The 23,007-nt window shown below is 37.7% G+C and overlaps 1 protein-coding gene and 1 non-coding gene across 2 annotated transcripts; both read left to right on the plus strand.

The window, feature by feature from the left end:
• The first annotated feature begins 5,690 nt into the window (after nt 1-5,690).
• LOC132164840 (small nucleolar RNA snoR27) lies at nt 5,691-5,774 on the plus strand. The gene has a single exon (XR_009438442.1). It is a non-coding gene; the product is annotated as a small nucleolar RNA snoR27 (small nucleolar RNA).
• Nucleotides 5,775-22,219: 16,445 nt separating this feature from the next.
• LOC132162872 (uncharacterized) lies at nt 22,220-23,007 on the plus strand. The gene is made up of 2 exons (XM_059573091.1): nt 22,220-22,580; nt 22,721-23,007. Exons 1-2 carry the CDS (start codon nt 22,220-22,222, stop codon nt 23,005-23,007), a joined length of 648 nt encoding a protein of 215 aa, XP_059429074.1.

Raw genomic sequence — 23,007 nt, forward strand, 5'->3', positions numbered from 1 at the left:
GCGTAACTACACAGACAATCAAAACCAGTGGCGGTGTAGAAACTCAAAACCAATATGGAAAGTCTCAACGAGTCTTGAGATCCCTACTGGCAGTATCACACGGATACTCTCTTGATACTCCAGCTCACAATCAGATTGATTCAAGAAAGAAAGATTCAATAGTAACTCAAGACGTGTGCAGCAAGGAAGAACAAAATATTGAGCATCAATTGTAAAGTTGATTTTCCTAGTTGTTTCAATACTAGGTCAAAATTGTGTATATAAACAGCATTAGTATTGCATTGTAAAGTTATCACTTTGAATAATAAAACCTGTCAAAGTTTTCATGGTATCAGAGCATCACTAGGCCAACACCTTCTCCTATATCGATCCCTTCAATGGCAACACCCTGCTCAACTTTCATCCCACCCACTACCTCTCAAAACTCCCTACTCAAACTTGATGTTGATAACTACACCAGTTGGTTGACGCAGATAAACCCTATTCTGGGCACCTATGATCTCATGGGCATAGTGGAAGGAATAGAACCATGCCCTCCACAGTTGATTACTAATGCCGAAGGCAAGGAAATCCCCAATCCAGAATATCCTAACTGGAACAAGAAGAATCAATATCTCCTAAGTATCATCACATCATCTCTTCCAGAAAAGGTTCTCGCCACAGTATATGGGATAAATACCTCTCATCAAGCTTGGACAGCTTTGGCTACCAAATTTGCCTCCAAGTCCAAGTCCAAAATCTCTCATCGCAAGAAGCAACTCCAAAACCTGTCCCAAGGACCTCAATCTTGCACAGAGTACATCCAATCTGCCAAAACTCTTGCTGACCAACTTGGTACAGTAATCCCATCCTCGATGAAGAAATCATGTCCTCAATCCTTAATGGCCTAAACTCATCTTTTACCCACTTCATTACCACTTATTCCTTTCACGCTAGAGCCAATGACATCAGCTTTGAATACTTTCAGGATGAACTTCTCAGCCATGAGATGTTAATCAACCAGCATCACACTCAGGCTTTAGAAACAAATTATCAGAAACTTAGAGTCTTTGGTTGTCTCTGTTATCCCCTACTTCAACCCTATAACTTGCACAAAATAGAACATAGGTCCAAACCATGTATCTTTCTTGGATATAACTATGCTGGCTATAAGTGCTTGGATCCTGTTACCAATAAGGCCTATTTGTCTAAACATGTTATTTTTGATGAGGAGGCCTTCCCTGCCAATGATCAAGACACTTCACAACTTCCATCCAAGATAAATGCTCAAGGTATTGCTCCCTTATTTCTTCCTATTTTGTTTCCAAATTCATATACTTTGCCAACTTCTTCTGACCACATTGCAGCTACTGATCATTCTGTGACCCCTTCACCAACTCTGACTTCATCTCAACCATCCTCTCCAACTACTATACCTAGCTCCCCATCCTCAGTCACTACATCTTCACCACCTACTGTCACAACAACAGAGTTATTCCCACCATCTCCTGCATCTGCAACATCAGACCCTCCACCTCCAACTCATCCCATGACCACTAGATCCAAAACAAGTTCCCTTAGACCCAAATCATTTCTTGATTTTCAACTCTACCAAGCCACACTCCCTGAAGTTGAACCTGTATCCTATAGGAAGGTTGCCCTTGATCCAAGGTGGCAAGTAGCAATGCAGTTGGAGTATGATGCCCTTATCTCCAATGGCACTTGGACCCTATGCCATAGACTAATCCATCACAATGTCATACGCACCAAGTGGGTTTACAGAATAAAAAGGAGAGCTGATGGTACTGTGGAGAGATTCGAAGCAAGCTTAGTAGCCAAGGGGTTTGATCAACAAAGTGGCATTGACTATACTGAGACCTTTAGTCCAGTAATCAAAGCATCCACTATACGAGTTATCCTTGCCTTAATTGTTCATTTTGACTAGCCTATTAGACAGCTTGATTTCTCAAATGCTTTTTTGCAGGGTTCTTTAAGAGAAGAGGTTTACATGGAGCAGCCTCCTGGATTCATTGATACTACTCATCCTGATCAAGTGTGCAAATTGCACAAGGCTATCTATGGCCTCAAATAAGCTCCAAGGGCTTGGTTCACACGGCTTTCCAATTTTCTAGTGGACCTTGGTTTCCAGAGCTCCTTAATTGACAACTCACTCTTCCTTTTTCTTCATGGATCCATCCAGGTATACATGCTGGTATATGTTGATGATATTCTTATCATTGGAACTCATCCATCAGTGGTCTCCACTCTCATTGCTCAATCGCAGTGGGAATTTCCCCTTAAAGACTTGGGTCCTCTAAGCTTCTTCCTTGGAATTCAGGTAACTTGCACACCATCTGGCCTACACCTCTGCCAGACAAACTGCATCCATGAGCTCCTTTACAAGGCACACATGGCAAAATCCAAACCTGCCAAATCACCCTGTACATCTGGCTCCACACTTTCTAAACATGATGGAGAGCCCCTAACTGATGCTAATACCTACAGGCAAGTTGTAGGTGCCCTGCAGTATTGCATTCTCACTTGACCAGAGATTGCCTATTCAGTCAATGAAATTAAAGTAGGTGATAAAGTAGCTGGAAGGCATGGAAATAAGGGTATCATTTCGAAAATTTTGCCTAGACAAGATATGCCTTATTTGCAAGATGGAAGACCTGTTGATATGGTTTTCAACCCATTAGGAGAACCTTCAGGAATGAATGTAGGACAGATATTTGAATGCTCGCTCATGTTAGCGGGGGATCTGCTAGGTAGACATTATCGAATAGCACCTTTTGATGAGAGATATGAACAAGAAGCTTCGAGAAAACTAGTGTTTTCTGAATTATATGAAGCCAGTAACCAATTTCTAAATGCTGGAGTAGATCCTAAAGAGATCCCACTTCCTCATGAATTTATCTTGAATCGGGATCTTTTGGCTCAACTTTATCCCAGTTTTGCTGAGGGAGCAACCCCATTTTCACCTTGAATTGGTCAAAATATGCAGAATTTCTTACTTTTCGTGGAGGATTAGATCCAGTAACTGGGGGTCTATGGCTAACCGATAACTTTGTCAACACATGCATTCCCCTTCATCAGCTCACTGGATTGCCGTTAAAAGAGTGTTAAGATACCTCAATGGCTCCCCTGACCATGGCCTTTATTATTCCAAAAGTCATCTGCAATTGAATGCATTATGTGATTCTATTAGACAGACTGCCCTGATGATAGAAGGTCCACTACTGGCTTTGCAGTCTTCCTGGGGGATTGTCTCATTGCTTGGAGTGCTAAGAAACAAGTAGTTGTCTCTTGATCCATCACTGAAGCTGAATATCGAGCTCTCTCACCAACCATTGCTGAATTATACTAGCTTCGTATGCTGTTCAAGGAGATACACGTCTCTCTCAATATTCCCCTGTTTCATGGGTGATAATCTCAGTGCATTAGCCTTGGCGTCCAATCCAATCTTTCATGCTCACACCAAACATATTGAAGTTGATTACCATTTTGTTCGTGCAAAGGTTCTCAACAAAGAAATTCTCATCAAATTCATCTCCACCTAGGATCAAGTTGTAGATGTGTTTACTAAAGGACTTTCTTCATCATGGTTTCTTGAGCTTTAGTCCTCCACCCAGTAGCTTGCAAGGGGGTGTTAAAGTATATCAGGCTCAAAAGCGCTCGAGCGTAACTACACAGACAATCAAAACCAGTGGCAGTGCAAAAACTCAAAACCAATATCGAAAGTCTCAACAAGTCTTGAGATCCCTACTAGCAGTATCACAAGGATACTCTCTTGATACTACAGCTCACAATCAGATTGATTCAACAAGAAAAGATTCACTAGTGACTCAAGACTAGTGCAGGAAGGAAGAACAAAATATTGAGCATGAGTTGTAAATTTGATTTCCTAGTTGTTTCAGTACTAGGTCAAAGTTGTGTATATAAACAACATTAGTATTGCATTGTAAAGTTATCACTTTGAATAATAAAACCTCTCAAAGTTTTCAGGATGTGCGTCAATATCTTTTGTAATATTCAGTTTGAATTCAAAATATGGAGATAATCTTTCAATTATGCTGAGAATTCAAAATATGGGGATAAACCTGCTGTTTATTTGTGTTTAACTTCTCAATATTCCTACAACAATTTTTTTTCCCATTTCCTTAAAACGCTACAACTATCAGCATTTTTTTTTTCACAAAATGAGTAAGCTAATTAGAATCGGGTATCAAAATTCTTTGTTTTTGTTCACAAAATTCATGTTAGCGGCTTCTTTTGCATTCTCAGTTGTAGTTCCTCTGCAGTTTTCTGTTTACTTTTCCAATTCCTTAATCACGTTGATTACCGTTAGCAAAACATATATATATATATATATATATATTTCGAAATTCCAATAATAAAATTGGTTGAATAACTTGAAATTGAAAAGATTTGATTGTTTCTATTTGGTGGGGACTTAGACATTTAAAAAGTAATTCAAATGTTCTTTTTTTTTTTTTTTTTTTTTTTTATGGGGGGTGGGGGGAATGTGGCATCGTATTAGTGAAAATATTATGAATTTTTATTTAAAAAAATTAAAAATGTATCTTTTCAGTTATGTTGAGATTTCAGAAGAGTTGTTCGTTGTGATGGATAAGGATGTATGTCAATATCTATTGTAATCTTCTGTTTGAATTTAAAATTTGGGGAAAATCTGTCAGTTATGCTGAGAATTCAAAATATGTGGATAAACATATATGGAATTATTTTATATGTTTCTTTGTGTTTTTTATCTCAGTTTTTGTGGGTTTTACATATTATGCTTATCTTTAGTAATTTACTGAAATCCTTAAAGGACAATACTGCTTAATTTTTAAACATGTAATTTAGTTTGTGTTTTTAATCTCAAATTCTGTGAGTTTTTTTAAAAAAATGTGTGTCAATATCTATTGTAATCTTCGGTTTGAATTCAAAATTTGGGGATAAACATGGGATTGTTTTATCTATTTCTTTGTGTTGTTTATCTCAGTTTTTGTGGGTTTTACGTATTATGCTTATCTTTAATACTGCATGTAATTTACTGAAATCCTTAAAAGATAATGCTGCGTTATTATCTATATAAACACGTAATTTAGTTTGTCTTTTTAATCTCAATTTCTGTGGATTTTTAATACTATGCTTATCTATAATTTAGAATTTGGTAATTTGATACACGATTATACAATACCGCGTTGACAATAACTAATACGGGGAGGTTACACAAAACAACCCTTTTGCACATAGTAATGAGGAGTTGTCACCTCAGCATGGTTACTACAACTAAGCATGGAACGTAATAACAAAATAAAACAAAACCACCTGATTATATCAGGTTTAATTCATTTACAAAAAAATAAAAAAAATAAATAAATAAAATTAAAATAAATTAAAAAATTAAAAATTAAAAATTAAAAATGCTTTGCAATAATAAAAAATCAGCCACCATTGGGTGGCTGGCCGCCCAGCCACCCCCATGGCCTAGGGGTGGCTTGGCGGCCACCATCAAGCCATGGGGATGGCGCCATAACTCGCTGGTGCAGCCACCCTTCCTAATTTCCTAATTTTGTTTTTATTTTAAAATTTGTTTTTGTTTATTATTTGGTATGAATTAAGTGTGGTTGTGCCTTTTATTTAGGTGTAAGTTTAATACAATGTGCAGATGTGTCATCTTCTAATTGGTTGCACAAAACCTCACCAAAGACTCTTTATATCTACTGCGTTATCTATATCTAAAAATCGTTTAAGGACTTGAAGATAATTGTTATTTACTGAGATCCTTTCTTTTAGGGGGCGGTTAGTGATTTTAGGGGTTAGGGAAAAGCGGTTATAACCGACTATATATATATATATAGTCGGTTATAACCGCTTTTCCCTAAATACTTATATTAATAAACTATTAAATAAAACATCTAGACTTGTTGAGTTGTTGGCCGTTTACTAACTTTACTTTTCCAGATTTGAGAATTTATTTTTTCCAGATTTTGTAATATCTAGATTTGGGATTTGTCGGTTAGATTTTGTAATATCCAGACTCATTGTCTTTTTTTGTCTTTTAAATTTTTTTTTCATTTGAATTTGGATTAATGGATTTGGGCTATATTTTTTTAGCCATGTTTTTGGGCTACAATTTATTGGGCCTTTTTTTTAAAAAAAAAAAAAAAAAAAAAAAAAAAATCTTTTTTGAAACTTTTTCGTCCAAAACACTTAAAAAGTTCAAAAGCTTATTTAAAAAAAAAACGATTATAACCGATCGGTTATTGGATTGAATAACCGATATAAAATAACCAATAACCGATGGGCAAGGCTTAGCTGCGGTCCAACTAAACTGCTACAATCTGTGGTAGTTTAGTTGGAAGGTTGAGATCTTCCAAAGGGGTTTTGAACCCCAAAACGGCAGTAGGTTCTCCTTCCATTTAAAAAAAAAATAAAAAAATTGACCCCGTTAACTCCCATCCCATCCCCGTTAACTCTCTCTTCTTCCTTTCACCCAAATACATTTTGTGGTCCAATCTGATTTCCAGGTGCTGATTTTTCGGTTCGGTTTTTGCCAAGAGAGGAGAAAAAGAGGGGAAGATTTGATTTACAGTTGTTGATGGTTTTGCTGAGAGAGAGAGAGAGGTGAGAGAGGGGGAAATTTTGAGGTCACCGTCATTTCAGGGCTTACCCATAGCGCACCAGAGGGGAATACTGTCGAGGATCTACCCATAGCGCACCAGAGGGCTGGCGTCGATGTATTTCGGTGAGGGGAAGAAGAGAGAGTTAACTGGGCAGGAAGTTCCACATTTTAGGGCCAGTGTCGATTTTGTCTGATTTTTGGTTTTTCTACCCATAAGAATGTATTTTGGTGAGGGGAAGAAGAGAGAATTAAGGAGCAGGAAGTTCCTTCCTCAGGGATGAATGTATTTGGGTGAGGGGAAGAAGAGAAAGTTAACGGGGATGGGATGGGTGTTAGCGGGGTCAATTTTCTTTTTTAAAATGGAAGAGAACCTACTGCCGTTTCGGGGTTCAAAACCCCTTGGAAGATCTCAACCTTCCAACTAAACTACCGTAGATTGCGGTAGTTTAGTTAGACTGCACCTAAGCCTCGCCCATAACTGACTAGTCGGTTACAGTTGCGGTTATTAAAAACTAATAACCGACAAAGTCAATTGCGGTTACAGTTATAGCTAATAACCGACTGTTATAACCGTTTGAACACCTCTACTTTATTTAGTGTTTGAAGTGTTTAATTTTCTTCTCCATCCCTTTAAACACTGCCTTCAGCAAATAACATAACTATTGCAACGCCTCTAAAAACTCCTTCAAGGAAATAACCGTTCCTTCGCCAGTGGACCGCCACCAAAGCAAAAGCGTCAATCAGAGAGAACATAAAGAGTGCATCTGAACATCTGAATCTGATACAGACTCACCTTCAATGATCTAAGAATGGGTTGTAGAGAGAAGCAGAGACGCAAACACAGCAAGATAAAGGGGTGGCAAAATGGGTTGGTGGATTGACACGATTACGATCCGTAATGACCCGCCACCCAATAAATATAAACACGAACACGACCCGTTTAGATAAATGGGTTGAACTCTCAAACATGACCACAACACGAAAAATAACCGGGTAACTAGACACGACCCGTTTATCCGTTCAAAATAATGGGGCGTATCAGGTTGACCTGACCCGACTTGTTTACTTAAAAGGTTACACGACCCAACACGTTTGAATGAAAATAGGAAAAATAATAATAATAATATAATAATAATACCAATGCCATTGAGATTCAATAGAATTCACAAATTACAATATGATAAAAACATAATAGGTTTAATTGTTCACAAATTGCCATTCAATAAAAACATTCACATAGATTAGCAATTTTCAACTCCATAGTCCATCATAGCAAATAGTAAATTTCAAAGTATAAAGTTTACATGGTAAATGATTTGGGAATTGCCTCTAGTAGATTTAATTGTCTATTCAAATAACAACTCCATCTCTTGGAATTAAACCCATAAAACAACAAATCACTTACCAAGTAAGGTAAAATCATATTAAGAAAAAGATAATAAAAAAAAGCTAGCAAAAACAAAATAATAAACAAAAAATAAACAAAACTCCATCATCATTAGATTCATTACAAATTAAGTTCCCATGGGCCATTATGCCCAGTGAAGAGAAAGAAATGTGATACACGTTAGGGTTAGGCTTTATTATTTATTTATTTTTTAAAACGGGTCTGGCAAGTCAACCTACTTAACCCACGGGTTGACTCACCAGACACAAAAAATAACCAGGTCATAAACGAGTTGACCCGATTATGACCCGGACCCGTTTTGATCAAACCTAAACCCCGTAACTTCGTATCGGGTTTGCGAGTCTTGTCAAAATTGCCAGCCCTAATACTACCGTTTTGACCTTTTTGTGATCACTGGCTCTGCAATTAGAAAACAAGGGAAGAAAAACAATTGATGTGAGAGAGAGAAAGAGAAGGGACTTGGTGTTTTGTGTTCGTCAAAACCAAGGCCGATGGATATGTGTGGTCTTTGCGTTGAAACCGTGAAAGACGAGATCCTAAGATCAGAAAGGCTCATCTTCATCAAGGAAACACTCAACCACCACATTAATGGGTTATAATAATTTTACAGTTAATATGAAGCAAATGAATTTTTTTTTTTTTTTGCTCTAATGACTTTGTCAAATTGATATGATTTTTAGAAAATGGAGATGAGCCTGTTTTATTATAACCCGTGCTAATGGATGAATTCATTGAAATTTCATTAGATCAACTACAGTAACGTTTTTAGAGAGAAAACGAAAAGGCTCATAAGTTAAGTATGAAGCATCTTAACTCTCTTTTTTCTTTTCTTTTATTTTTTATTTTTAATTTTTTTCTCTAATGGCTTTGTTAAAGTGATATTGTTTATAATTATAAAGAGATTTTTCATAGAAACCAGAGTAAGACGTTCAAACTATAGTTACTGGCAACTAGAAGACAAAGTTTTGAAGCATCGTTCTGAATTTGTCTCAGTTTTGTATACATACTTTTTTTGGAAGATTTGTTTGCTTGAAATTGGGTTTTAATTACTTATTTCCTCCTAAGATTGATGATTGGTAATGATTTTTTTATTTTTTAGTTTATTTATTTATTTATTTTGTATATGAGAACTATTATTGCTGTTATTTATTTATTTATTATCATTTGTCTTTGAAACGGGTTTATGACTGGAATATCTATTTGAAAGTATTTGAACTTACGTGGGTAAAATTTTCATATTTGTAGAGTCAATACATTAACTGATTTGTCTCTCTCATTTCTCACTTACACTGTAAGGAGTGGCAAGATAAAAGAGAAGAGGGGATATTATACGTCGTTAAGGTTTTTTTTTTTTTTTTTTTTAATTGAAAGGGGAAAGGGGTTATAGGGGCAGATCTTTCCCATTCTTGACTCGAATGGAAGAGAGAATGGAGGATCCTGTGAGAATGCTACCAAACACAAGATGGATAGTGATCCATTTAGCTAACAAGTGTGCATGATAATTGGCACATCTTGAAAATTTCAAAGCATTCCAGCTTTGAAAGGAGGAGAGATCAAGAGTAATATCAGAAACAATTGAGGTAAACTGCCAAGAGGAGAAGAGATGGGGTTTATTCACAGCAAGAATCACCAGAAGCGCATCCCCTTCCAATGCAAAACAGCCACACCCCGTAGTAGAAGCCAGTCGAGAGGCCAAAAGAGCTGTTATGGCTACTCGTAAGAGCATATTAGTGAAGTGAAGTTTTTGTGTAGCTAAAAGAATAAGGAGAAAATTCACTTTACTCCCCTTAAGTTTCAGGAATTTTTCAATTTGAACCTCAATGTTTAAAAATTGGCAATGTACCCCCTTAATGTTTCAAAAATTTTTGATTCAGACCCTCCGTTACTAATTTCTGTCTAATTGGACGGAAATCATCCCACGTTCGTCTCAAGTGGGATTTTGATGCCCTCTATTCCAATTTTGTCTTAATTAAAACCTATGAAATTATGTAATTACTCTCATTAAAACCTACGAAATTGAGGCTAATTATGTAATTTCATAGGTGTTTAATGAGGGCAAAATTGGAATAGAGGGCATCAAAATCCCACGTGAGACGCATGTGGGATGATTTTTGTCCAATCAGACAGAAATTAATAATGGAGGGTCCGAATTAAAATTTTTTGAAACATTAAGGGGCTACATTGCCAATTTTTAAACATTAGGGTTCGAATTGAAAAAACTCCTAAAACTTCAGGGGGTAAAGTGAATTTAACCCAAAGAATAATATTCCCTGAAGAATCACTAATAACCGCAGCTGCCACCACAAAGTTGTCTTTGATTGCAACATCAAAATTCCCTTTTAAGCATCCAATTCGAGGAGGGAGCCAATGGGAGGGAAGAGCAGCTACATGCCAAACAGAGAGATGGGAATCCAAGTTGATCTTTAGCTACAAAATAGCCTTTCTCGGGTCAGGTTGCAATGCCTCATGAATCAACTTATTCCTGGACAGCCAAATGAAATCCAAAGTGAGAGTTGCAAATAATTGAAATTTTATAATTTCAGCCTTAGGAATAGCAAGTCCACTGTAAGGATAAATAATGGCTAGAACCCAATCCTTGATAAGCCTAGGATAGAATTAAGAAATCATGAGAGGCCAAGAACAGCTCCTCCAAGGAATTCTGGCCAAATCACATTCCAAAAAAATATGGCACAATGTCTCATGAGGACCTTTGCAAAAGGGCCACACCAAGCATTTGTGCGTTTAGCAACCACAAATCTACCAATGTTAGCCCTAGAGGGCAACAAATCCCAAGCTATTTTCCACAACAAGTGCTTCAATCTAGCTTGAAGTTTAAGACCCCAGAGGGCATTCCAATCAACCGGAGAAAAAGGAGTGGGCCTGCTGGTCAAAGAAAGAGATATCACGAGCAGACTTCACTGAAAAAAGACTCGAAGGAGATGGAGCCCATAACCATTTGTTGGTAGCTCTAGGCCAAGGAATGTGAATATTCAAAATATTCTGAACAATGGAAGGCTCAAAAAGATCATGCCGAAGGTCAACATTCCATGACCTAACACCAGGAAGCATAAGATTAGCAACATAAAATTCAGGAAGACCAACCAAATGCATATTTGGCCTAGGCTTGAATCCAGGCATAGAAGGAATCCATGGAGAATTACAAAAGTGAATGTGCTCTCCATCAGAGATAGACCAACAAGCACCTTTCTCTACCACTTTCCTATTCTTCAACAAGCCTTTCCAATTCCAAGAGGAACTAGGACTTGTAGGAGCATCCAGGAAAGAAACACCATTTTGCAAATATTTATCACGGTGAGCTTCTACCCAAAGAAGATGGGCACTAGAGGTCATATTCCAACCCAGCCGAGCAAGAAGGGATTGATTCAGAAATTCCATGGAAGAGAACCCCAAACCACCCAAGGCCTTAGGTTGGCAAATGTTGTCCCAAGAGAGAAAGGAGAGGTTGTGCTTCTTTTCTTGAGGAAATTCCCACCAACATTTTCTCAAAATCAAATTAATCTCAGAACACAGGGATTTAGGTAAAAGGAAGAAAGACATGATGTATGAAGGAATAGCATTTGCCACAGATTTCACAAGAGTAGACCTGGCAGCCTGTGATAATAATCTAGCTTTCCATCTAGTTACCTTACTCAAGATCCTATCCTTAAACTCAATGAAAGAATCCTTCTTTTTCCTTTCCATAAAAAGAGGAATTCCAAGATACTTAACTCTGGCAGGTATGGGAGGCAATCTGAGAATGCTATTAACCAAAACCTTGACTGTAGATTTGCAATTTCGGCTAAAGAAAATAGCCGACTTAGAGAAGTTAATGCATTGCCCGGACCATCTAGAGTAGGAAGTGAGACACTTGAGAATAGCAACAGCTTCATTACTATTGGCTCTAGGGAAAATCATAACATCATCCGCAAATAAAAGATGGGAGATAGGAGGGCTCAACCTCGCAATTCTAACACCATGCAAAGACCCCAAATTTTCTTCCCTCAATAAAAGTCTAGAGAGAATCTCAGACCCAAGAATAAAAAGAAAAGGAGAAAGAGGATCTCCTTGCCTTAATCCTTGAGAGGGGGAGAATTTCCCATATGGAGCACCATCAATAAGGATGAAAAATGAAGAGGTGGTGATGCATTGACTAATCCATTGAATCCAAGTAGGATGAAAACCAAGCAAAGTGAGGATCTTCAAAAGGAAATTCCATTCAATGGAATCAATAGCCTTCTCCATATCTAACTTCAAAGCCATAAGGCCTCCATTCCCTTTTTTCTACTTCATAGAGTGAAATACCTCATGTGCTAAAATAGTATTATCATCGATAGATCTTCCTTTCAAGAAGGCAGACTTCATAGGGGAAACAATCTTATGAAGAAGAGGATTTAGTTCGTTGGACAAGATTTTTGAAATAATCTTGTAATTGAAATTTGTAAGACATATAAGCCTAAAATGCTGTACCAAAGAGGGGTTATCAATCTTAGAAATAAGAGCAATTTTAGTATGATTAAACTCCTTAAGCATATAGCCCCCCTTAAAGAAAGATTGCATAGAAGCGATCACACTAAGCTTAACTATAGGCCAATAAGATTAGTACAAAAGACATGTCATGCCATCAAGACCTGGAGCTTTATTCAGCCCAAGATCAAAGATGGCTGAAAAAATATCTCCTTCCTCAGGAATAACACACAACTACACATTCTCTTCCATAGTAATGATAGTTCCCACTAAGTCATCAAAACTAGCATCATAGGAGGGATGAGTACTAGTGAAAAGAGAACTAAAATGGTTAACCAAATAAGAACCAATGTTCTTGATAAGCACCGAATGTTGCACATTCAAGCCCCTTAATTTGCATATGTTAATTCCTTAACATTGTTATTTGTTTAATTTTGTTTTGTTTTTGTGTTTCAGGTTTTATTTGACAAACCATTGAAAATTGGGCTTAAAAGGGTAAAAAGCTGGGCATTTTGGATCTAGGATCGAGTGCAGCTATTCCTGAGCTCGAGCGCACTTGCGATTGAGCATCTGCGGCCAGGGATCGAGCGCATGTCTGCGCTCGTGCGCATAACAGCTAGGCTCGAGCGCACAAAACTTCGGATCGAGCGCACTTGGGCGTGTATTGCATGGCAGCAATCATTTTCCATCGTGGATTTGGTTTTCAGTCTCCCAATTGGACTGGGAGACTAACCTCCGGTTTCCTAAGGGTTTCTAGGGTTTTTAGGGTTTTCCTAATCCCTATAAATAGGGCTCTAAACATTGTAAACAGACACACCGCTTTCTAGAGTAAAAATTCAGTAAATTGTCTTTGGAGCTTAGAAGATCATGAGCGGCTAAACCCCTTCGTGGGGTGTTGATGTAACCCTATCTAAACACAATGGTTTGATTGTATTTAATTTCTAGATTTTCAATTTATTCATGTTGATTGTATAACTATGAGAATTGTTACCTTTTGATTATGTTCTTTATTATAAAATGCAATTGTTCTTAAATTCCAAAATCAATATTTGTGAAATTCTTCTCTTGTCTTAGAAAGTATTTTACTTTTATTGAAATCAAATTATTCTTGTTTTCTGTGATTATGAGGATGATGGTTATACAATGGGTTTAATTGACATATGATCAATAGGATTTGATAGGCCATGCCTAGAGAAGACGGATTATACTACACCCTAGTTTAGTGTAATTTAGGTAGACAATTTGTCCCAACCGAAAAGGGGTACACTTATTCATTGATTATATGTATCCTGTTAAAGAATTTGATAATTTATACTTAGGGAAGACGGGTCGTACCGCATCTTAGTGGTTAGGTGGACGATCCATGCCAACCGAAGATAGATTATGCTTATTCTTTAAGAAGGTAGTTTCTTGTTTATTTATAACATGCATAGAATGAATTTCTGTGATTAATTATGATTAGCCATTGTTGTGCGGATAGAGGTGAAGTCAATACCCTACACTCTCTCTCTTATTTTAAATCTCTTTTATTTTCATGCACTTTACTTTTAAAGAAAATAAAATCAATTCTCTTTTTAATTAAGTTAATTTTAATCCTTCGAATTTTGATAATAAAACCTCTGCAGTCCTTAAGGTTCAACACCCTCAATATAGCCCTATCCTACAAGATTCGTCCTATTGCGAGTGGTAATTTTATAATTGATATTTTTGGTCACAAAAATACCACATCAGTTCTCCCTGCCACTAATATTGGAACCATCCATAGCTAGTAAACAAAAGATAGAATTGTACCTTCGTCGACAAGCAGTGGAAGCGTGAAAGAATTTTGTATTAAGGTCTGTACAAGAGAGTCACGTTTCCCTTGATTTCTGTTTCCACAAGACTTCCTCTCTCAAGAGTTGCTCCTGCAAAGCCTCTTGGAGAGCCAACTCCCTAGTCACACTACTAGGAAAGTGGGGAGCAGACTGAATAACACTAATTTGAGACATTAGAGACTTAATGGTTGTCTGAATATGACCAAAATGGTGAATATTCTAGTTCTTCGGATCATTTTTGGTGTTCTTCCACTTCCTGCTTAAAGAGAAAGCTGAAGAACCTTCAATATCCAATAACCAAGGCCTAGCAACTACTGAATGACTAGATTGGTCACGGGTCCAAAAAGTCTCAAATCTAAAAGGCGCAAGGAATATTTCGATAAGTACCAGTAGTAGACAACAAAATAGGACAACGATCAAAATTGGCAAACAAAAAATGATTAATCAAAGAGTATGGAAAATGATGAATCTGCTCTTGATTAGCCAAGCCCCGATCAAGCCTCTCCCTGATATTATCTCTACCAACCCGATGGTCACTCTAGGTAAATTTATGACCAACAAAACCCAAATCTACTAAAGCATTAGAATGAACAAAATCCACAAAATCATTGTGAGAATGAGACCTAAATCTGGGACCTCGACATTTCTCAGTAAAAGACAAAATAGAGTTGAAGTCACCCAACAGAAGCAACATACGATCTAAAGGAAGCCCATGAACTTGTACCCACATGGCCTCTTTCACAAAATCAATATCTTCAAAAGTATCATCATTTTCCCAATGTTTCAGGAATAAGGTTGACCCCTTGATATTCCAAGGAGAGCTGTTTAGGACCCTTGAAAGATCTTCCATGTTTTCAAACGTGGAAAACATGGAGCCTATCCGTTATAAGCTAGGTTTCCCTAATATGTTTGTGGTTGATAGTGTTGGTAGAAGTGGTGGAATGGTCCTATTTTAGGGAGAGGAGATTACTGTTGATATTCAAAATTTTAGCCAACACCACATTAATGGCATGGTTAGAGATCGAACTTCAGGCCATGGAAATTCTCCAATTTTTATGGTCACCCTGAAACATCGAAAAGGTATGAAGCGTGGGCTTTGCTCAAACACCTTGCAAATTTAACGCCAGTGCTGTGGGTTTGTATATGGGATTTCAATCAAGTTGTTACTCTATTGGAAAAATGGGGTGGTGGCTGAAAATCCAGTTCTCAAAGGCAAGCTTTCCAAGACATGTTAGAGAGTTGTAAACTTTCAGACTTGAGTTATAATGGCCCAAAATTCACTTGGAGCAATTTCTAAGAAGACCTTAATTTTACAAAGGAGCGGCTAGACATGGGGGTTGCTAATCCGGAGTGGAGATCCTTATTTTTGGAAGCTGAAGTTTCAATTAATGAAGCAACAAATTCAGACCATACTATTTTAATGTTGGGATTGGTGGATTTTGGGTTGGGTAGAAGAGGAAGAAGCACGTTTAGGTATGAAGCAAAGTGGGCCTTAGATGAGGGGTATGCAAATATTCTTCAGCAAGCTTGGACTCCCTCTTTGAACGGGACTAGAACATGGGAGCAGATTGGGCAAAACCTGTCATGTTGCAAATAGAATTTCCTTCTTTGGCAGAGAGAGTTATGGGGTTCAAGTCAGTAGTCTATACAACAATTGCAAGCTCGGCTTTAGGGGGTACAAGGAAGAGAAGGGGGTGGCAACGAGTCTGAAATAAAATTTTTATAGCAATAATTGCAAATCTTAATGGATAAGGAGGAACTTCAATGGAGACAGCGAGCAAAGATTGATTGGTTGCGGGGAGGTGATCGGAATACAAAATTTTTCCATGCCTATGCAACTACATATCAACGTTCAAATCAGATTTAAAGTATTATTGATGCAGAAGGGCATCAATGTGAGTCGACTGAAGAAGTACAAGTAGATTTTGTAAATTATTTTATAGGGTTATTTGCCTCTGAACATGCAGGTAATATGGATCATTGTTTGCAACCAATTGAGAGTTGAGTTTCGGAGGACATGAATTTGGAGCTCTTAAAACCTTTTCAGATGGAAGAAATTTATGATGCTTTTTGTCATATGGGTCCTTTGAATGCTCCTGGACCAGATGGTTTCCCTACAGGATTTTTCCAAAAAAAATTGGAATACTATGGAGACTGACATTTGTCATGCCATTCTTGAGACCCTCAATTCGGCTACTATGCCCACTGTGACGACCCGCTTGATAAAAACATGATTAAAAAAAAAACTTCTTTTAAAAACCAATAACCCACAACAAAGCGGATTGTCATAGTGGCATAGCGATACTGCAGTATGTCATGAACTCATGCAATAACCTAATTGACAATATCATAAGTCACACAGAGCTATGTGCATCATCCATGATTAATCAGAGTTTATATTTTTATAGTGGAACATAAATAACATAAGACATACATAACACATTAGAGCTAACAAATACATCTATGTGAATAATGCTTTACATACAAAAGAATGGCTAAACAAAGTGTCACATGCGACACGAGCCATATACAAAATATCAACATCTAAGCATATACATAAATGCTCTAACAAAAATGACTAATAACTAGTCCAACAGAACCAACCCTCGATGCATCTAGGCCTCGAACATCGTGGCCTAAATACATGGCAACAAGATCCTCATCTACCATCTCTGTACCTGCATCCACAACATTGTCTACACCACAGGAATCACCACCACCCATGATGCAGACGGATTTCATGAGCCCGTCATTTTCATGAAATAGAGACGCTCAGCAGTATAGAACTCACTGGGCTATCTAAAAGAGTCATCATTTGAAAATATACTTACAATTGAATTAGCTTAACAATAAAACATATTGAAAGTCATCATGCATCATCTATCCATAACGATATACATACAGACAATTCCATCTCCTGTCTCATATGCATACCGATACGTCTAGCATAAAAACCATCATATGCAACAATGCAAGCATCATATATCATCATCATCATCATAACATTCATATGCCATGCAAGCTCATGCTCATCATTGTCATTCTTGTTTCTCTATGTACCAATTGTCCCTGTCCTTACTCTGCTTGCCTTTACTTGTGCCATCTACAAAGTAAGGTCAATCCTTGTTTTGCTTGCCCCTACTTGTGTCATCTACAAAACAAGGACCGTTCTTACTTCGTTTGCCGCTACTTGTGCAATTTACAAAGTAAGACCAGTTACCTTTCCTTTAACATTGTTTATCCCTGCCCTTACTCTGCTTGCCCTTACTTGTGCCTTCTACAGAGTAAGGTCAATCCTTATTTTGCTTCCCCTACTTGTGCCATCTACAAAACAAGGACCGTTCTTACTTTGTTTGTTGCTACTTGTGCCATCTACAAAGTAAAGCCAGTTACCTTTCCTTTAACATTGTTTGTCCATGTCCTTACTCTACTTGCCTCTACTTGTGCCATCTACAGAGTAAGGCCAATCCTTGTTTTGCTTGTCCCTACTTGTGGCATCTACAAAACAAGGACCGTTCTTACTTTGCTTACCGGTACTTGTGCCATCTACAAAGTAAGACCAGTTACCTTTCCTTTAACATCATTTGTCCCTAACCTTACTTTGCTTTCTGCTATTTGGGCCATCTACAAAGTAAGGCCAGTTACCTTTTTTTTAACATTATTTGTCCCTAACCTTACTTTGCTTGTCGCTACTTGTGCCATCTACAAAGTAAGGCCGGGTTACTGTGGCTTTATCATTATTTTCATGCAATCATATGCTATGCATTCTTATGCTCATGTTCATCATCTTGCGCCATTTCCATCATGAGGCCAACCCTACGGTAGGAGACTTGTCATCGCTACCGGGGGGGCCGTTATGTTGTTTTTCGTTATACATGAGGCCAGCTCTATAGTAGTAAGACGATACTCAATCACCATTAGAGTTGAACCCCGTTTTCGTTATGCATGGGCCAGCTCTACGGTAGTGAGACCATACTCAATCACTACTGGAGTTGAACCCCGTTTCCGTTTCATTGCTCATGCCATGTTCATGCTTATGTCAATAAATCCTTGAACTCATATGCTATCATAACTCATATCATAAAATCATAGAATCATGTCATAAACTATGTGAACCATCAAAATGCTCATAACAACATAATCATCACATTATCTTGTAAACCCATAAAAGCTCATATAAACATTACATCAAACATTCATCTAACACATCTCATAGAATATCATCAATAGTCATAGTATCTCAAAACATCATACATCAATCGTTCAACCAAAACATCTTTTATACTTTAAAAATAGTATCTTTTTGCCAAGTAAGTAAAATATTGACCTTATTCACTTGAGTACCCTTCGGTGGACTCTTGACTCAACCGCAATGCACCTAAGCATTTACATAATAAACACAAAATTAAGCTCTATTCTTAGCTTAACAACTCACACTCTATAAAGATTCTTGAGCACTACAAGTATCACGCTCCATTAGCTAATGCATTAATTATCTAATAACTTAGTTACCTTGAACTATGATTCTACATCATAATATATTAAATCACTAAATCTTGAGGCATATACATAGACTCTAGGTTAAGCATTACACTTAACCCTATAATTGTTATTTTCTTCTAAGCCATTTAATCTAGCAATTTATCCTCAACTTTATAATTCTCATAACTCTTACAATAATCATTATGATTCTAATTTGACATATTAGAACCTAAACCCTATAGTTATCAATTTCCATGGAATCCCATAAAAACCTAGAATTAATTAACACCTTAAATGTAATTAATCCATTAATTCCATAACCCGGAACTTGTATAATGCATTGCAATCTATAACATATAAAAGCCCCAACCTAATTTTAGGAATTAGGCTTCTAATTAAAATTTCCCAATTTGCGGACCTAATTAGAAATTCCCCAAATTATTATGATTTCAAGCTTGATATTCAATGGGTAGAACAAAACCTTAAAGAGAAACTAGAGATTCAACCATTTAACAAAATCCCCAAAAATCCCTTTCAAGAACCATAACATTCGGACCCAAATCAAAGCCCCACAAATCCACACGATTTCTAGCTTCTAATCCCATGGGTAACACGAAAATCATAAGAGAAAGCTTGAATGTTTACCTCACTAACCCCATGGCTGGAATCCCCTTGTGTTTCATCACCTTCTTCTTTTTCTTCTTCTTCTTCTTCTTCTTCTCGGTAGCAGCTCTCTCTCTCTTCCTCGTTCTCTCTCATCACGGTCTGCATCTCTTCCTCTCTCAATCTCATAATCTCTTCCTCTCGGCCATGTGTGTGTGCGTGAAGAGAAATGAGAGAAGAAAGGGAAGGGGAAGTGAGATGAAGGAAGAAGAGAGGGGGGAGAAGAGCACGTGAGTTTTGGGAGAAGGGAGAAGATAATGTTATCTTCTTCCATCCAACCACAGCCCGACACGTGGCACTAGTTAGATCTACTTTTTATTTTCAAGCCCCATCTTTTATAAATTGCGATATTACCCCACCTCATATTAATTCTATCTTTTTTGTTCTCTTTAATTCCCCACACCACTTTTATTTATTCTAACCACAACTTATCATTACCATTAATCATTTATCACACTATAACTTATTATTACACTTTATTATTCTAATACCATTAACCTATTTTATTTATTAATCGATTGTCACACTAACATTATTATTAGTTAATCTCTTAATCACTAAAACTTATATTACATAAGTATATCATCACTAAATAATATTATTATTATATTATTATCACACAAATATTATTATTATTAATCAATTTCATATATATCTCAATTATGATAAAGTCATTATTATTATTATATTTATTATTCTAAATCATTCCATGCATTATTTATTCTACTAATTAATTCAAATTACTTTGAGGTTACTAGTAATAAACTTAATTATTTTCTCGGGTCTTACACTCACTGACTTGAATTTGACGAACATCACCCTTATTCCCAAGGTGAATACTCCCTCTAGTGTTACCGATTTTCGACCCATTAGCTTATGTAATGTCCTTTACAAGTTAATCTCAAAATTTTTATCCAATTGTATAAAGAAAATCTTGCCCCATATTATTTCTCCTATGCAAAGTGCTTTTATCCCTGAAAGGTTGATTACGGACAATGTTCTAGCGGCGTATGAGACTCTCCATACAATGCAAACAAGGATAAACGGGAAAAAAGGTTTTATGGTGGTTAAATTAGACATGAGCAAAGTGTACGATAGGGTGGAATAGAGGTATCTTGAAGCGGTTATGAGGAGGATGAGATTTGACTTACGATGGATTTGGCTAATTATTATGGTGAATGGCCAACCTTGTGGGCTCATAAAACCGGAGAGGGGATTGAGGCGAGGGGATCCTATCTCCCCTTATTTGTTTTTCGTTTTTGTGGACGGATTAAGTGCATTGTTGAGCAAAGCCACGGAAGAAGGTTGCTTGACGCATGTTCCCACCTTAAAAGGGGCCCTCGTATAAGCCATCTTTTTTTCGTGGACGACAGCTTATTATTTTGTCGGTCTAATCTTGCTCAATGGGAAAGAAAATTTTGATTAAAGCTGTGATTCAGAGGATACCCACTTATAGCATGAGTGTCTTTCCTCTTCCGAAGACGTTGTGTTCAAAGATTAATTCACAAATGCAAAAGTTTTGGTAGGGGCACCAAAAAAATGATTCGAGGGTGCATTGGATGAGTTGGGGGCGTATGAGAATATCAAAATCTTCAGGAGGTATGGGCTTTCGTGATTTCCATAGTTTTAATGGGAAATTACCTTTTCCCTCCGTCAACTACAACACATTGTCACTTTGCCTCCATGAACTGACAACCCTACTACCTGACCCCATCAAACTACCATTTTATGCTCAAAACCCCCTTTCCGTCAGTCAAAGACGTTAACTCAGACGGTCAACCCATCACGTGTGCTCCACATGCCATCTTGAAATTTTCTATCTCACATTTTCCCCCCATCAATTACAATACATTATCACTTTGCCCCCATCAACTACCACGCATTGTCACTTTGCCTCCATCAATTACAACACATTGCCATTTCAAGATGGCATGTAGGGTGCACGTGACGAGTTGACCGTCTAAGTTAATGCCTTTGACTGACGGAAGAGGGTTTTGACCACAAAATGGTAGTTTGATAGGGTCGGGCAGTAGGGTTGTTAGTTCATGGGGGCAAAGTAACAATGCGTTGTAGTTGATGGGGAAAAAAAGGTTATTACCCATAGTTTTAATAAAGCACTCTTGGCAAAACAATGTTGGAGTTTGTGGTCTCAACCTGAAAGTTTATTTACAAGAATTATGGAGGCTAAGTATTATCTGGGTGGATCAATCCTTGAGGCATAAGTGGGACATCGCCCTTCCTTTGCTTGGAGGAGTATTCATAGCTTTTATTATATTATTAAGGAGGGTATGGTATGACGTGTGGGTAATAGATCTATGGTTTGGATTTGGAAGGATAGGTGGTTCCCTCACCAACCCATTTTTACCCACTCGGGTGTTAAATCCTGATGCAAAAGTTTGCAAGCTTATTGATGAAAATATGAAATGGTGGAATTTTCCGTTGTTGGAAATTTTATTTACCAAGGAGGAGAATCAAATGATCCAATCAATTCCACTAAGCTGTACTAATAAGGGGGAGGTTCTAATATGGAGGGGGACTGCAAATGATATATTTTCGGTTCGTAGTGCTTATTATATCCAATTAGACTTTGCGGCTCAGTCCAAGGAGGAAAGTTCCCATCAAGTGAGTACACGTGAGGTGTGGACAGCGTTGTGGGTGCTACTAATGCCGAACGTCGAAAAACACTTCTTATGGAGGGCGTGTCATGAAATCCTCCCTACATGTGAGAATCTATTGAAGAGGAAAATTATCACTGATCCTATATGCACTTTTTGTGGGATGGCTATGGAGACATGTTTTCACATTCTTTGGCAGTGTCCTTCTGCTAAGGATGTGTGGAGCATGGGTAGTATTAAAATCCAAAAAGGTAGCTTCTCCGGCCCAGAGTTCATGCAGGCGGTGGAGGGAATTTTTAGTGCATGTACGAAAGAGGACATCGTCCAGTTTGTGGGACTCGTACGACGAATCTGGTTGAGGCGGAATGACGTACTACATGGGGGAGTGTTTTCCCATCCTCGTGAACTTGTGCAAAGAAATTTACATGCCATTGAGGAATACAAGCAGGCACAGGATGATGGGGAGGTGGATAGAGAAGATGCAGCTACTCTGATTCCAATACGATGGGAAGTCCCAGATCATGGTGGGTAAAAGCAAACTGGGATGCAGCTTTGGATAAGAAGACTGGTAGGATGGGCTTTGGAGTGATTGCTCGTGACCACAATAGGCATGTGAGAGTGACATGATGTAGATCTCAAAGGGGTTTTCTTACTCCATTAGCAGCTGACGCAAAGGCGGCTTCAATGGCGGTACAACGATGTGTGGAGATGGGCTTCCTGAAGGTTCACTTGGAGGGAGACGCGAAGGGTGTAGTTGATACTGTAAAGTACACCAAGAAGAGTAATTGTAGGGATGGGCATGTGATGGAAGACATAAAGGAAACGGTACGGATTTTCTTCCAGTGGAGGCTGGAGTTTGTGAGAAGGAAAGGGAACTGTGCTGCTCATATCTTAGCAAAACTTGTTGTAGCAAATTTACAGGATAGAACGTGGACAGAGGATTTTCCTTAA

This window comes from Corylus avellana, chromosome ca10, assembly GCF_901000735.1.
Source record: "Corylus avellana chromosome ca10, CavTom2PMs-1.0".
Lineage (NCBI taxonomy): Eukaryota > Viridiplantae > Streptophyta > Magnoliopsida > Fagales > Betulaceae > Corylus > Corylus avellana.

What these genes read in the sequence shown, in the direction of transcription:
- LOC132162872 (XM_059573091.1), top strand. Translation starts at nt 22,220, where the DNA reads ATGGCTATGGAGACATGTTTTCACATTCTTTGGCAGTGTCCTTCTGCT. An exon ending in ATGGGAAGTCCCAGATCATG is followed by an intron (nt 22,581 to 22,720) that starts GTGGGTAAAAGC and finishes CTCCATTAGCAG; the next exon opens with CTGACGCAAAGGCGGCTTCA.